This window comes from Engraulis encrasicolus, chromosome 10 (assembly GCF_034702125.1).
Source record: "Engraulis encrasicolus isolate BLACKSEA-1 chromosome 10, IST_EnEncr_1.0, whole genome shotgun sequence".
Classification (NCBI taxonomy): Eukaryota; Metazoa; Chordata; class Actinopteri; order Clupeiformes; family Engraulidae; genus Engraulis; species Engraulis encrasicolus.
The window spans coordinates 37526813-37541396 of record NC_085866.1 but is presented as its reverse complement, the minus strand read 5'-3'; the positions used below and the strand labels follow the sequence as shown (position 1 = coordinate 37541396).

At 44.5% G+C, this 14584-nt stretch overlaps 1 protein-coding gene across 15 annotated transcripts in view; it reads right to left on the bottom strand.

The window, feature by feature from the left end:
- LOC134457044 (membrane-associated guanylate kinase, WW and PDZ domain-containing protein 1-like) overlaps positions 1–14584 on the bottom strand; it is a 230339-nt gene that overhangs the window by 9059 nt on the left and 206696 nt on the right. For 14 of the 15 annotated variants that reach the window (XM_063208788.1, XM_063208789.1, XM_063208794.1 and 11 more), the window contains 4 exons: positions 13652–13855; positions 3084–3168; positions 2743–2797; positions 578–721 (listed from right to left, as the gene is read on the bottom strand). In XM_063208788.1, the coding sequence (XP_063064858.1) occupies positions 578–721; positions 2743–2797; positions 3084–3168; positions 13652–13855 (488 nt within the window). The remainder of the gene's footprint in view (positions 1–577; positions 722–2742; positions 2798–3083; positions 3169–13651; positions 13856–14584) is intronic. The other variant, XM_063208797.1, reaches the window with a different exon arrangement.

Below are 14584 nucleotides of genomic sequence, written 5' to 3'. Positions count from 1 at the left end.
ACAAATAAGCAAAACTCAAAAACAGTGCTTTGTGCTGTTGTGGTAGTGCAGCAGTGGGGTACACTGGCTGCAGGGAGCTGTGCAGTATTGTACTGTATTGTTCTAAGTTGTAACAGGTTGTGTCTTCCTGTGCTGTGACGATTAATACTGTTCTGAACTGTGCAATGATAATGAGGTGGTATCATAATTAATAATACATCTAAGGCCAACATGTGAATACATTAACTATGAAATGGTCAGTGTGTGGGAGTTTCATACGTAGTTTTTTTTCTACACTCTGCAATGACAAAATGTGCTATGATTTGTTGCTGTGTATGATACAGATGTTCCTTTCTATTATGTGTAGTGTAATGTTTAGAGAGTTGGACTGAAGATCACAGGGTTTTAGGTTCAATCCCCACCCTTACCAACCTTGGCTGAAAAGTGAGCAAGGCACCTACGTATCTATACTACAGCTCTGGAGACTGTAACCAATACCCTATGCTATCTGTAAGTCGCGTTGGATGAAAGCTTAGTGTAATAATGTAATGTAATATAATTGCGCTGTGGAAGGTCTCGTGCAGTGCGGTGACCTCACCCGCATCTTCCCGTTGCGTACGGCCGCCCCGTCCTCCGCCAGCCGGAGTACGTAGAGGTCCATGTTGTACTCGCGGCCCCCTCGCAAGCTGAAGCCGAAGCCTTTGCTGTCTCGCTCCAGGTCCACCGAGTAGTACTCCGCATCCTGAGGGAAAACAAGACAAAACAAACAAACACACAAACAAAAAAATTATCAGGAAGTTTGAAAGACGCAAGCAGACATGGCACCATAGTACAAACACTCCACAGGCAAGCCTTGGGACCTCAAAACACTGTTTTTCTTTGCTTGTGTGGCTACTTGATCAATGTTGAAGCCCCAAACACACACACACACACATTCATAAACAGTATACTGTAGTCAAGTAACAGAACACATGCAAAATTAGGAGCAGGAGAGAGAGAGAGAGAGAGAGAGAGAGAGAGAGAGAGAGAGAGAGAGAGACAGAGACAGACAGAGAGACAGAGAGACAGAGAGAGAGACAGAGACAGAGACAGAGACAGAGACAGACAGACAGACAGACAGACAGACAGACAGACAGACAGACAGACAGACTAAATCAACAGACTGCTAAAAAAATAGAGCAAAAAAATAATCCATGAGGAAACAGCGTGATGTGGCTGTCCGGATGTAGAGATATGAGCGGAAAGCAGCAGGAGACGAGAGATACTGTAAATAGCGGAATGCATTAACCTTAAATCTTTATTGGTCAATGGAGGGACAAGAGGAGACAGGGGCGTGTTTATGTGTGTGTGTGCGCGCGCTGCGTGCGTGCGTGTGTGTGTTGGGGGAGGGGGCTAGTGGTGGGTGGACAGTCTGAGAGAGGTTGTGATCTCATTAAGTGCTGTCCCACTAAAAAACTTGGCCAAAATCGATCCCCAGCACAGCTCCCCTTCGAGTCATGAATATTTAACTCGATCCTCCATAGACGACAGGCTACAGAAGACAGTGCAAGGGCAAAGCAAGGGCACAAGTTGCCTATAGACGAAACGTAACTTTAACACTCTTGTCTGAACGGCCATAACAATTCACTTGACACCACAATGACAGCATCATCAAACAGTGACTCGTCAGGAACTGTGTCAAGAGGAGTATGTTAAGTAGCTTGTTTAGAATTCAGAGTACATACTCTTAGTAACTCTCCTACAATGGGGGCTTAATGGATTTATTCTTGCAGCTGAAGTTAATCAAAGGCCTCTTCTCTCTTCCTCTCTAGATTTACGACTTTAACTTGTTAGAGTAACACACCCAAACATGCAACTGAACCAGCTTTCTGGAGTAACCTCAAGGTCTCACAAAGTGCCCAAGTTAAACTAAGACATTTGTATTCACACACTGACCTGAGCTGCAATACCTGTTGTCTGAACTGAATGCTTAAATATGTCAACGTTATCCTTCACACCCAATTACACAATCGTCACCTCTTTATCCGTCAGACAATGCGGGAGAAAAATAGCTCTCTGCTTTGAATTTCAAAACGACTCCAACAACAACAATAACAACAGCAAAAAACAAAGTCCACAAATACAGTCTTGCCCCAGACAAAACAAAAACTGTAAAGCGGCTGCGTTTGGCCGTTCGTGCTCAGACAAAACACAAACAAAAATCATTACGGCTCCGAGCCCATCACTGGCCCTTTGATGGGGAGCAGGGTCAGAACCAACAGCATTGTTTGTTTACAATCAATAGCAACAGATACAGCTGGTCTGGGGGCCAAATAACAACAGCATTGTCAACCATATGGCGGTAAGCAAGGGGTGGGGGAAAAACAAATAGAATAGATAGAGTTCAAGTGCACAGCTCTAGGATAACAGAGGGGATTGTGGGGATTAGGAGTGGAGGTGGCCTTGAAGATTGAAAGCCAGTAGCCTACAAAATGACAAGAACCATAGTCTGATAATGTGAGGTGATGCATTCGCTGTCACATGAAATAGCAAATTGGTGAGAGAGCCATTTTAGCCAATCAAAAAGGTACCTTCCCTCTGTACCGATTCACTGTCTGGTAGGGGTTGTGTTTCCCTGTAGGTCTGTGCGTGTCTTATTCACTGGTAGGGCTGGGTTTGTGTACCTCCCCCTGTACCGATTCACTGTCTGGTAGGGGTGGGTTTGGGTGTTGGGAGGTTGGTTGTTGGGAGTAAGAGTAGGAGTAGGGTGTTGTTATTGCTCACCTGGTTAGACTGTGTTTGTGCAGACTGGGGAGCCTGTTTGGATTTAGCGTTGTTCCTGTAAACAAATATTACACAATGTCAATCAATTAGTACTGAGAACCTGATAGCTAGCTAACTGTCAATAGATAGATAGATAGATAGATAGATAGATAGATAGATAGATAGATAGATAGATAGATAGATAGATAGATAGATAGATATATAGGGTGTGTGTGTGTGTGTGTGTGTGTGTGTGTGTGTGTGTGTGTGTGTGTGTGTGTGTGTGTGTGTGTGTGTGTGTGTGTGTGTGTGTGTGTGTGTGTGTGTGTGTGTGTGTGTGTGTTTGTGTGTGTTTTACTCACCTAGATTCAGAGCTCTGAGGTGTATGTGTGGTGGTGATGGTGGCAATCTTCTCAGCGTTCGTCAGGAGGGATGCGTTGGAGGACTCTGTCAGGAAAAGGATACAAGAGGGAGAAGACAGCTGTTTTAGACATTTTAATCCCCACCATCTTTGACCTTCACCTTTCCCTTGAGCGTTTGCTGACACTTTCTCTACTCTGCCTGAACTTCTAGTGACATTATCAGGGCACCTGAAAAAAAGTGTTGAAAAAAAAGAAAGAAATATCACTTTTTGAGCAGTGGGAATGATTTGTACTGAAAGAGGAGTTTCTGTTTCTGCAGGGATTTCTTTCTTTTTGTTCGATTAAAAGTCCTCAGGCAATTTAAGCAGCTAAGCACCGAATCAGGATATGGCTAACTCGGAAACTCTTATTACTTTTGTGTGTCCATATATCAGTCTGGAATTCTGATTGCTTCGGGACAAACATCTGCATGTTGTTATTTTTGCTCATTAGTGTGATGATGCCGGCATGAATGCTTCATACCAGACACCTGCTGCTCGCTTGTCATTAATGAGAAGCAAAGACAGATTCTGTCAAAAAATGTTTTGGACGAGACACATCAAATGAACCACTCTGATAATTATGCGCTGTGTGATGTATGCGCGGCACACCAGAACAAAACCAGTGAGTGTAGAACACAAGCATAGAACCTTCTCCCTAATGAGGACTTGTTGAAAGAGTGACAAAGAGAGAACAAATGAAGAGAAATGAATGAATTAGATGGATAGGGGTAGTGTGAAAGAGGAAATTTAGCATTTGACAATGTCTGTCATGCTGATGAAGCTAATAAAGAGAGAAGAGAAGAGAAGAGAAGAGAAGAGAAGAGAAGAGAAGAGAAGAGAAGAGAAGAGAAGAGAAGAGAAGAGAAGAGAAGAGAAGAGAAGAGAAGAGAAGTTTAACAATCCTTTATTAAGTCATTATCAAACCATATTACCACATCAACCTCATCACCAAGAGAAGAGAAGAGAAGAGAAGAGAAGAGAAGAGAAGAGAAGAGAAGAGAAGAGAAGAGAAGAGAAGAGAAGAGAAGAGAAGAGAAGAGAAGAGAAGAGAGTAAAGAGCTGACGTGCCAAGGCCAGGAGCCAGTCTGTAGCTCGCTACCATCTTCATCATCACCATATTCATCTTCCTCTTCTTCTCAAGCACTCCAGCTTGGAGGCCTAAGCCCACCGCACACTGAATCACTACTCCCCAAGCACACCTTCCTCGCACGCACGCACACACACACGCGCGCATGCACGCACGAACACACATTCTCTCTCTCTCTCTCTCTCTCTCTCTCTCTCTCTCTCTCTCTCTCTCTCTCTCTCTCTCTCTCTCTCTCTCTCTCTCTCTCTCTCTCTCTCTCTGGCACACACATGCATGCAACTGTTGCAACACATCTTCAACTATGCATCCCTGCATATCCCTCTGGTGTGTGTGTGTGTGTGTGTGTGTGTGTGTGTGTGTGTGTGTGTGTGTGTGTGTGTGTGTGTGTGTGTGTGTGTGTGTGTGTGTGTGTGTGTGTGTGTGTGTACACCCGTGCATATGTGTGTATATATATGTGTGTGTGTGGCCATGTGTGTGTATGCATAATGCGTGTGTCTTCACGACACACATGCCCTATGCTCCGGGAGGCGATGTGCTCCCCTGGGCATGTGTGGAGGTTAAAAATAGCCTGTGTGGAGAGTAATCTCTCAAAGCGACTGTCATCCTGTGTTTAACAGGCCATATAACTAAGACCCTCAGCATCCTCTCCTCTCAGCTTCCACTCTCCTCCGCTCCTCTCCTCTCCTCTCCACTCTCCTCCTCTCCTCTCCACTCTCCTCCTCTCCTCTTCTCTTCTCTTCTCTCCTCTCCTCCTCTGTTCTCCTCTCCTCTCCACTCACAGGCCTCCTTCAGCCATCCCTCCACTTAATTACACTAACTCTCCATGACTCTTAGCCCCCTCCTCTCTTCTCCCTCTCTCTCTCTGTTTCTCTCACTCCTTTCTCATCACTCTTCCCCTCCTCCTCTCTCTTTCTGTTTCTCTCCCCCTCGACTCTCACCCCCTCCTCACATCTTCTCTCCCTCTACACCATGCATCCACTTATCTACTCTCTCTCTCTCTCTCTCTCTCTCTCTCTCTCTCTCTCCCTCTCTCTCTCTTTCTCTCCCCTGACTCTTCTCTTCTCATCTAATCTCTCTCTCTCTCTCTCTCTCTCTCTCTCTCTCTCTCTTTCTCTCCCCTGACTCTTCTCTTCTCATCTCATCTCTCTTTTGCTGTCTCCCTCTCTCTCTCTTTCCATGACTCTTCCCCTCCCCTCATCTCTCTTTCCCTGTATCTCTTTGCTCTCTCCATGACTATAACCCCCTCTCCTCTAATCTTTCTCTCGTTGCCTGTCTCTCTCTCCCCGATTTACTCCCCTCCTCTTTTTTTTCTCTTTCTCTTATTCTTCACCTCTCATTTCTCCCTGTCTCTGATCTTAGATTTTCTCTCTGCTTTTTCCATTATTTCTTATCCGTCCTCTCTCCCCCCTCTCTTTCTCTTCCCTTCTTCTATCCTCTTTGCCGCTGGTGTTGCCTCATCCAGTGGACGCTGGGTCAATAAGTGAATTTTAAAACATCTCTCTCTCTCTCTCTCTCTCTCTCTCTCTCTCTCTCTCTCTCTCTCTCTCTCTCTCTCTCTCTCTCTCTCTCTCTCTCTCTCTCTCTCTCTCTCTCTCTCTCTCTCTCTCTCTCTCTCTCTCTCTCTCTCTCTCTCTCTCTCCCTCCCTCTCCCTCTATCAACACACCCAAGACTTGCTTCATGATCAGTCCTTGGGGAGGGTTTCTGAGAAAATCCTGTGAAGGCCCAGGGATGACCTCATTGGTCTGACTCTAGATGAGGTTAACCAATCAGGAGCTCAGAAATACAGAAATGTGTCTGTGTTGTTGGAGCTAAGGATAGTACTGCTCAAGCGTGTGTGTGTGTGTGTGTGTGTGTGTGTGTGTGTGTGTGTGTGTGTGTGTGTGTGTGTGAGAGAGAGAGAGAGAGAGAGAGAGAGAGAGAGAGAGAGAGAGAGAGAGATGGAGGGAGAGAGAGAGAGAGAGAGAGAGATGGAGAGAGAGAGAGAGAGAGAGAGAGAGAGAGAGAGAGAGAGAGAGAGAGAGAGAGAGAGAGATTGTTTGATTTGTGATGAAAAGAGAGAGGGTGGAAAATATAGATATAAGATTATGTGCATGTGTGATGGTTGTGCACGTGCATGGTTGAGATGTCTGTTTCAAGGTGCAGGCTTTCCCCCAGCGCTTTCTTATCAAGGCGGCCGCCTTGACTAAACCCCACCCCCGCCTTGGCTACGTTCCCTAAAAAAAAAAAAAAATGCGTCCGAGGGCAAAAAAAAAAAAAAAAAAAAAAAAAGTTGTAATGCATGTTCAAGCGCAGGCACTAGGACAACATCGGTTGGACTAAATTGTGACACCTAGTGGTCGGATTTATTACTACGCCATGTGTGTCCATCCTCGAGGCCATATTTTGAAACAATTTTATTTTCAATTCTTGGGTTGCAGTTACGTCAGAATGCCCCTTCACTGGAGCGCGCGAATTTGAAATGGTGGACAACCCTGACTTGGAGCCATTGAAACCCATTCAAAAGTACATTTTTTCGATGTTCGACAGAATATTTTTAATTAGACCTCTGCTTTCCATACCTGAAAACGGTATTTTCCTAGCATCTACCAATCCGAAGGTAGCCTACTTTAAGTGCAGAATTACTTTTCTAAAGATAGCTTTTTGTTTCCTTGGAAACGGACGCGGTTTATGTGTTACGCATACGCTATTTGACTCGGGTTTGCATTATTATGGATGAATTTCTAATCTTGACATTCTAATGGACAATCTGTGCGAGTTTCAAAATGCGTTTTTATGTAACATGGGAGTAAAATGTGTTAACAGTACGCCCGTCTGGGATTTGTTAGCTAGTTCGCTAGTTAGCTAGCAAGTAAGTAATAGCAGAAATAAACTCTCTCTGGTAATAGATATTAGAATCGATCTGTCTCAATGGCCCAAGCATAAACAAAGAAACACCAGGATTTGGATGTAATGCTATAATATCAGCAATTTGTCAAAGCAAAACATTCTGAGAACATTCACAGGACCAGTTCATTATATCCACAGCCTTGAGTGTTGGCAAATCTTTCCACTTTTGACATGATGTAGTGTAGAGACCTAGCACTTGCTAGCTAACTAGCGGGCCAGCTAGTTTAACAAATCCCAGACGGGATGTAAACACATTTACTCCCATATCACATAAAAACACATTATGAAATTCGCATAGATTGTCCATTAACATGTCAAGATTAGAAATTCATCCATAATAGTGCAAAACCGAGTCAAATAGCGTATGCGTAACACATAAACCGCGTCCGTTTCCAAGGAAACAAAACGCTATCTTTAGAAAAGTAATTCCGCACTTAAAGTGGGCTACCTTCGGATTGGTAGATGCTAGGAAAATACCGCTTTCAGTTATGGAAAGCTGAGGTTCTCAGCTTTTAAACAAGTCCAATGGTGTGTCTTTAGGTATAATTAAAAAATATTCTGTGTCAGATCGAAAAAATGAAGTTTTGAATGGGTTTCAATGGCTCCAAGCCCAGGTTGTCCACCAGCAGCGGTAGATCACCACCAGGGGGCAGCACTATGACGGCCACCAGTAGGGCAGTTTAATTACAACAGGGCACTGGAACTCTTTTTTGAAAAACCGAGAAGGATGGCCTGCAAGGACAAGACTTGCAAAATGTGCCATAGGTAGTCATAGGTAGCCAGTCAATTTTGCACTCCATTTGGTTTCTCTTTTTCGTTAATGTAAACAACCTGCACTGCACTTTTTGTTACATTTTTCTTTTCAGCTTCTGTAAATAGTTTTGATATGGCAGGTCAATACATATTTTCCAGTTCTACACAGCTTTGTTATTATTCAACCCCCCCCCCCAAACCCCCGAAACAGTATTCGTGCCGTGCGTGACATCAACCCCCCCCCCCCCCCCCCCCCCCCCCCCCCCGCCACGCCGCCCCCCAGGGACAGACTCGAAGCCTCACCACCTTGACTAACCAATTTTCTGGGGGAAACACTGAGGTGTAAGTCTTTTTATGGGTTTATGTGCGCATGGCAAGCATACATGTGCTTTATGTGTGTATGTCTGTGTGTGTGTGTGTGTGTGTGTGTGTGTGTGTGTGTGTGTGTGTGTGTGTGTGTGTGTGTGTGTGTGTGTGTGTGTAATAGGAGTTTTACATCATGAAATAAACATACAGCCGAGTGCATTAAAGCCCTCGCTTTCAGAGAGATATCAGTGTCAGATAAAAGTGTGTGTGACAGCCCGTTCATCAGAAGCCAGGTGCCCACATGGCATGCACACACACACACACACACACACACACACACACACACACACACACACACACACACACACACACACACACACACACACACACACACACACACACTAATCCATGTGCACACCCGTGTGCACACACACATACACACCACCACCACATGAAAGAGTAAACAGCAAACCAAATAGCAAAGATGTGAGATGTGTGGGCGTCTGGCCAGCGCTAAATAAAGACAGTCTTACTTCTGAAAAGATGTGCCTGAATTTTCTTGTCTTACTTCATCAACAGAAGCATGTGTTTTACACCCAGTGTTGGGAATGTAAGTCTGAAGCTAAATGAGGTGTGTTGCAACAGATGTATCTGGGTGAATGACGCTAAGAGGTGAATAATAGACTGCGTATGCATATGTGCTCTCTGGAATGTCTACGTGTGCATACTGTAAACAATATTGCCTTGTTCAAACCAAGAGCAACCTATGCTAATGGGGCGACGGAAATCATTATTTCTCTATGGAAGGCACGCGACCAGCGCAACCAGAGCGAATTCGCCAGGAGCGAAGCGAGGGACCAGATAAACAATAAAAACAATAAAAAGTCAGCTAATATGGTAATAAGCTATGACGCGGTTCGGCAAAAACGAATTGGAATGTTCATAACTCCGAAAGTCCCAGGCTGTCAAGCCAGAGCCGTTGTGTGATTAGCTAAATCAAACATGTCAATGGCTACGTTTACATTATGTTTTTAATTCAAATTTAATCCAGAATTAAATAGTTCTGTCAAGTTTGCTTTGATCTTTCATTTAATTTAGAATTAAGAGATGTTTACATGGTGTTTTCAAAGCTTCATTTAGAATTAAGCAAATGTCACGCCCAGAGCGAATACAGTGAATTCAAGGCGAAACTTCTTCTGCTACCTCCGCTACCAGGCAGTGTAGGTCGCTCTTGGTGTGGACAAGGCATAAGTCTATTCATTTTGTGTCATATACGTAAGTCTTTTGTTTGTGCATGCAAATGCCCACTCTGGGCTACATATGCATAAGTGTGGTGTGCATGACGAGGTTCTCTGTGGACTGTGTGTGGCTACATGCGCTGTGCCTGTGCGCTATGCATGCAGATGTTTACTGTGGGTTGCGCATTGTTATTAGGCACCGGGCCCAGGACAAATTCATCTGAGAGGGTCCTCCAGCCCAATGGATAAAATATAATGCAATTATGGGCCACTTATGTAGGCTGTGTGGTTGCACTATGAGTCGTACCTACCTACGTTTGTTGTGCTTTGTGCACGACTTTGAGTAGCGGGTGCTGCACTTTGCATATGTGTACTACGTGAGTTGTGTATGCCTTACACATAGTATCTACTCCATACTTCCTGTGCTGCGTGTATCGTGTATCGACTCTGCGCTGCGCTGTGCTGCGCATGCGAGTCTGATCGTGAATACTGAGCAGTGTTTTTTTCAGTGAGAGCCCATGAATACCACCAGCAGCTTGTTGTTTAACAAAAAAGAGAGAGAGAAAAAATAACTAATAATGAAAACTCACACTGTGCATTATTACACACTGCTGTGAGCAGATGCTACGAAAGGTTTGGGGTTTGCAAGCCCCGAAATGATTAGGAATGCATTGGAGCACGCTTGGGGAGGTCAAGCGTGGGGAACACTATCTCCACTGAAATGCCATATTACCATCTCCAAATTGAAGGTAGAAGGTGTGAAAGTTCTTGTGTGTGTGTGTGTGTGTGTGTGTGTGTGTGTGTGTGTGTGTGTGTGTGTGTGTGTGTGTGTGTGTGTGTGTGTGTGTGTGTGTGTGTGTGTGTGTGTGTGTGTGTGCAGGGCTGCTGACAGCTTTTGGCGGGCCCGGGACAACGTCGTTTGAAAGGGCCCCCGATCCAATAAATACAATGTAATAAGGACCCAATTTTGGCCCCCCTCTTTCCCTGGGCCTTGGACAACAGACCCTTTGTCCCCCCTGTCAGCCTCCCTATGTGCATGTGTGTGTGTTTGGGTGTGTGGGTAAAGTAATTACGTTTGCGTCCATGCGTTTGTGTGGCAAGATGGAGTCCAATATTAGGCATCATAATGTGTGAAAACATTACTTGAAAATAAACCATAGCACAACATTACAAATGTTCTTTGTACGTATATTGGATAGCTTTAATAATATTTTACTTCAGCTGCCTTACACCATGCTTCTGCCATGTGTGTGTGTGTGTGTGTGTGTGTGTGTGTGTGTGTGTGTGTGTGTGTGTGTGTGTGTGTGTGTGTGTGTGCGTGTGATGATATTCTGTATTACTGCTACTGCTACAGTGTTCTGGTCACAGGCTTGCTTTTCATAGTGCGCGCGTGCCAGTGCATCCTGAAGCGCAGGCAGGATATAAATTAAAGAGCACTCTGGTGAATTATTAAACACACACACTCACACACACGCACGCACGCACGCACGCACGCACGCACGCACGCACGCACGCACGCACGCACGCACACACACACACACACACACACACACACACACACACACACACACACACACACACACACACACACACACACACAGCTGTAGCCGCTGGGTCCAGCCTTTTCTACCTTTTCTACACACACATATATGAATATGAGGGTATATACTGGTGCTACACACATATCAGCCCAGTAGAGCAACAAAATCACATTCACATGCAGACATGAAGCCCATAGACACAGACAAATGAAACTCCAAATACACAAACGTCATCTATGTGCTTAAAGAAGACACGCACGTATACAGGTGAGACCGTAGAGACCGTATTGATGCACCCTGTCATATTTTCCCTCTCTTTCACAGATACACACGTCACAGACATATTGTCAATATATATAGACATACATTCTGTAAAAATAAATACTTGTATACGCAGACATGTATATTAATATTTTATACATGTACTTGCTAACAAACACACTCCTTCATTCTGTAAATCTATGGCTGTTTCTCTCTCAGTACCCCCTCCCCCCCATTTCCTCTCTCAAGCGCTCAAAATGTTTGCTGTCAAAACATTCAAATATAAACATAAATACAAGCCAAACAAATCGTGTATGTACATGTATTGCACATGTATTGCACATGTATTGGGCATTTTCGTGCATAAACAGTTGAACAACAAACAGTAATTCTATTCGACATCCCTTACCCGACCCCCAAACCCCCTCTTCCTCTTCCCACTTCCTTCTTTCCTTCAGGCGCTGGTTACACATACACAGATATTTTTAAATGCAGATATTTTTTGCAATTCGTTAACATATAAACACAACGTGGATAATAATATAAACTCCATTGTGACAAGTGCGTTTTAGCTCCCTAAATGGGATATTTGTTAGATGTTTTGAAATTGCATGTAGACCAGAGGCTAAAACGTATGTGCTTTCAGCTTCCAATACGTTTTCATAACCAGCTTCTTACTTTCTCTCTCTTCCTCCGCCACCAGGAGCAGACATCTCATGTTCAGAACGTAAAGGCCACATAACGTATTTGCGTCAGTCAATTTAGTGAACCAGCTGGTCCTAATGACCACACCCCCTTCAGCCAGGTTAATGAGCTAATCAGTGAAATCACCCGTGTTTGGGAGCAGAGGCAGAAGGACTATCTGGCAGGACTTTTACTTTCTCAGTCCAGTTTGTCCGCCCCTGCTGTCCATCCTTCCTTTCCTACCTCCCATCCCCACCTCGGTAGCACTTAAGAATAATGGATAAATAAAAAGCATTATGAGGACATAGTAAGTAAGTAAGAAGTTAATTACTGATGAACAAAACATTAATGGGTGGGAAATGTTGTTAATATTTTTATTTCATCAATTTTATTTTTTGCAAATTAATTAAAAGTACATTAAAAAGTTTGTCAAATCTTGCATATATTATTTGTAGATATTTGGTAAAGCATTAATAAAACAGCAGATAATTAGTAGTAGTATTAGTAGTAGTATTAATAGTTTATCATTCGTTAATTATTTACTAAGTTCTTATGATGCTTTTATGCATCCATTATTATAAAGTGTTACCCCCACGCACCTCTCATATCTCCTTTCTCCCATCACCCCCTCTCTTCAGCTACCGTATTCTTCTCCTACCTCTGTCCTTTCATCCCTCCCTCTCTCGCCGTCCCTCCATCTTTCCCCACTTCCATCTCCCTCTCCCACCCACCTTTACCTCCATCCTTCCCAGCTTCTCTCCATACTCTTTGCACAATACCATATAGTACGCGTTCCTCAGACAAGTTGTTTCTACAGTCTCTCATCCCTCATCCTGAATTAGGGAAAACAGGCTTTTCTTTTCATACACATCTCTGGAATGAGTATATATGGAATATATGGACTCTGCTTTCATTGGAGACTTTTAGGAGAGCAATTAATACTGTATACACAGAGTAATGTCATTGCTTTTGGAGTTACTCGACAAAACTTTTAGCTGCCACTGTGCTTTCAATCTTATTATGTGTTAATGTTTTATGTACGTTTATTTTCCTTATGATGTGTTGTCTGCGTCTGGAACTTGTTGTTGGCTGCCATTTTGACCAGGACTCCCTACCAGAAGAGACACTTGCTGCGGTGCACTTGTGCACTTGTGCACTTTGTTCGGGCACTATGTTTCAGTATGTTTCAATGGGACAATCCTGGCTAAGGCTGCAATCACACCGGGTGCGGATTTTACAGTAGGAGGGTGTGTATTATTGTTTGTTAATGAAAATGAGCAGATTCCACGTCGAATATTGCAGATTCTCCGCTTCTCCGCGCCGGGCGGATCAAGTTGAAAAAAGTTCAACTCAAGGCGGAAAATCCGCGGCGGGTTTCCAGATGTTTTATATGAGACCGTTATCAGCATTCATATCAGATTCACTATCCAACGTTAGGAGAGCAAGAGAAGAGCTCGTCTTCTAGCCATTTTACATGGATGAATTTACAAAGCATTTTGTGTATGTTTTCACAACATTCAAATAACACAAAACCATCGATCAGGCTACATTGCGAGTGACAGTTCAGCCGTTACGTTGCCTGGTCACCGCATTCGAATGGGCAGCAGATCCGCGCTCGGTGTGATCACTACAGATACTGTAAATCAATTGGACGCACATCACAGATTGTTGGCAGAAATCTGCGTCCGCAGCCTAAATAAAGGATAAATGAAAAGGATAATTCACACCCCCTCTCCACCCCCCTCTCCCTCGCCCCCTCAGGTGACTCACCGTCGCCGGGGATGATGCGCAGGGTGACGGTGTTGCCGGCCTCCTTGATGAGGTTGACGATGTCGGAGTGGGACTTGTTGGTGATGGAGCAGCCGTTGACGGCCAGGATGCGGTCGCCCACCTTCAGCTTGCCGCAGCGGTCCGCTGGGCTGCCCTCGATGATGCGGCCTATTTTATGGGGCATGGCCACACACGCATTGCCGGCTTTTTGGTATCAGGGATGGTATGGATGCAATGTAATGAGTGGTATGAGGGTGTGTGTTTGTAGTGTGTGTGTGTGTGTGTGAGTGTGTGAGAAAGAGAGTTTGTGTCAATGATAAAGGAAGTAAGGATATAGAATAAGAGAGAACAAAAGACAGAAAATCCCAAACAAAGCGTATTTGTTTGTATGTGACAGAGAGAAGAAGCACAAAGTCAGAGAGAATCAAAGAGAGAAGAAAGGAGCAGAGTATGTGAATGCATGTGTGTACGTGTGTGTAATGTATGTAAAACACATGTGTGTGCCACACAGGGATGGGAATAGTCAAGGAAATGAGGGGAGGGAGATGAAAAGAAAGGCACATGGAGAGATGAGATGAAGGGAAGAAAGGGGGATTGATGGATGAAAGAGAAGGAAAAAAGGAGAAAAATAGAATTAATTCCATGAGCCAACCCAGTCAGATTGCCTAGAGCAGGGGCCGACTGGCCTGCTGCGCTGAATTGAGCATTCCAATCAAGCGGCCAATCATATCGCATGCAGGCAGGAGAGATTAGAGTTGATTGGAGGAGCAGGCCTACAGGAGCGAGGTCATTACGGAATTTATATGCCGGCAGCTGGTTGAGGTGACAGTGTCCAGGCTGAACAACGGTGTAGACACGGGAACATGCACGCGCACGCACGCACACGCACACACCTGCACACACACATGCACACAACTGCACACATCCACATGA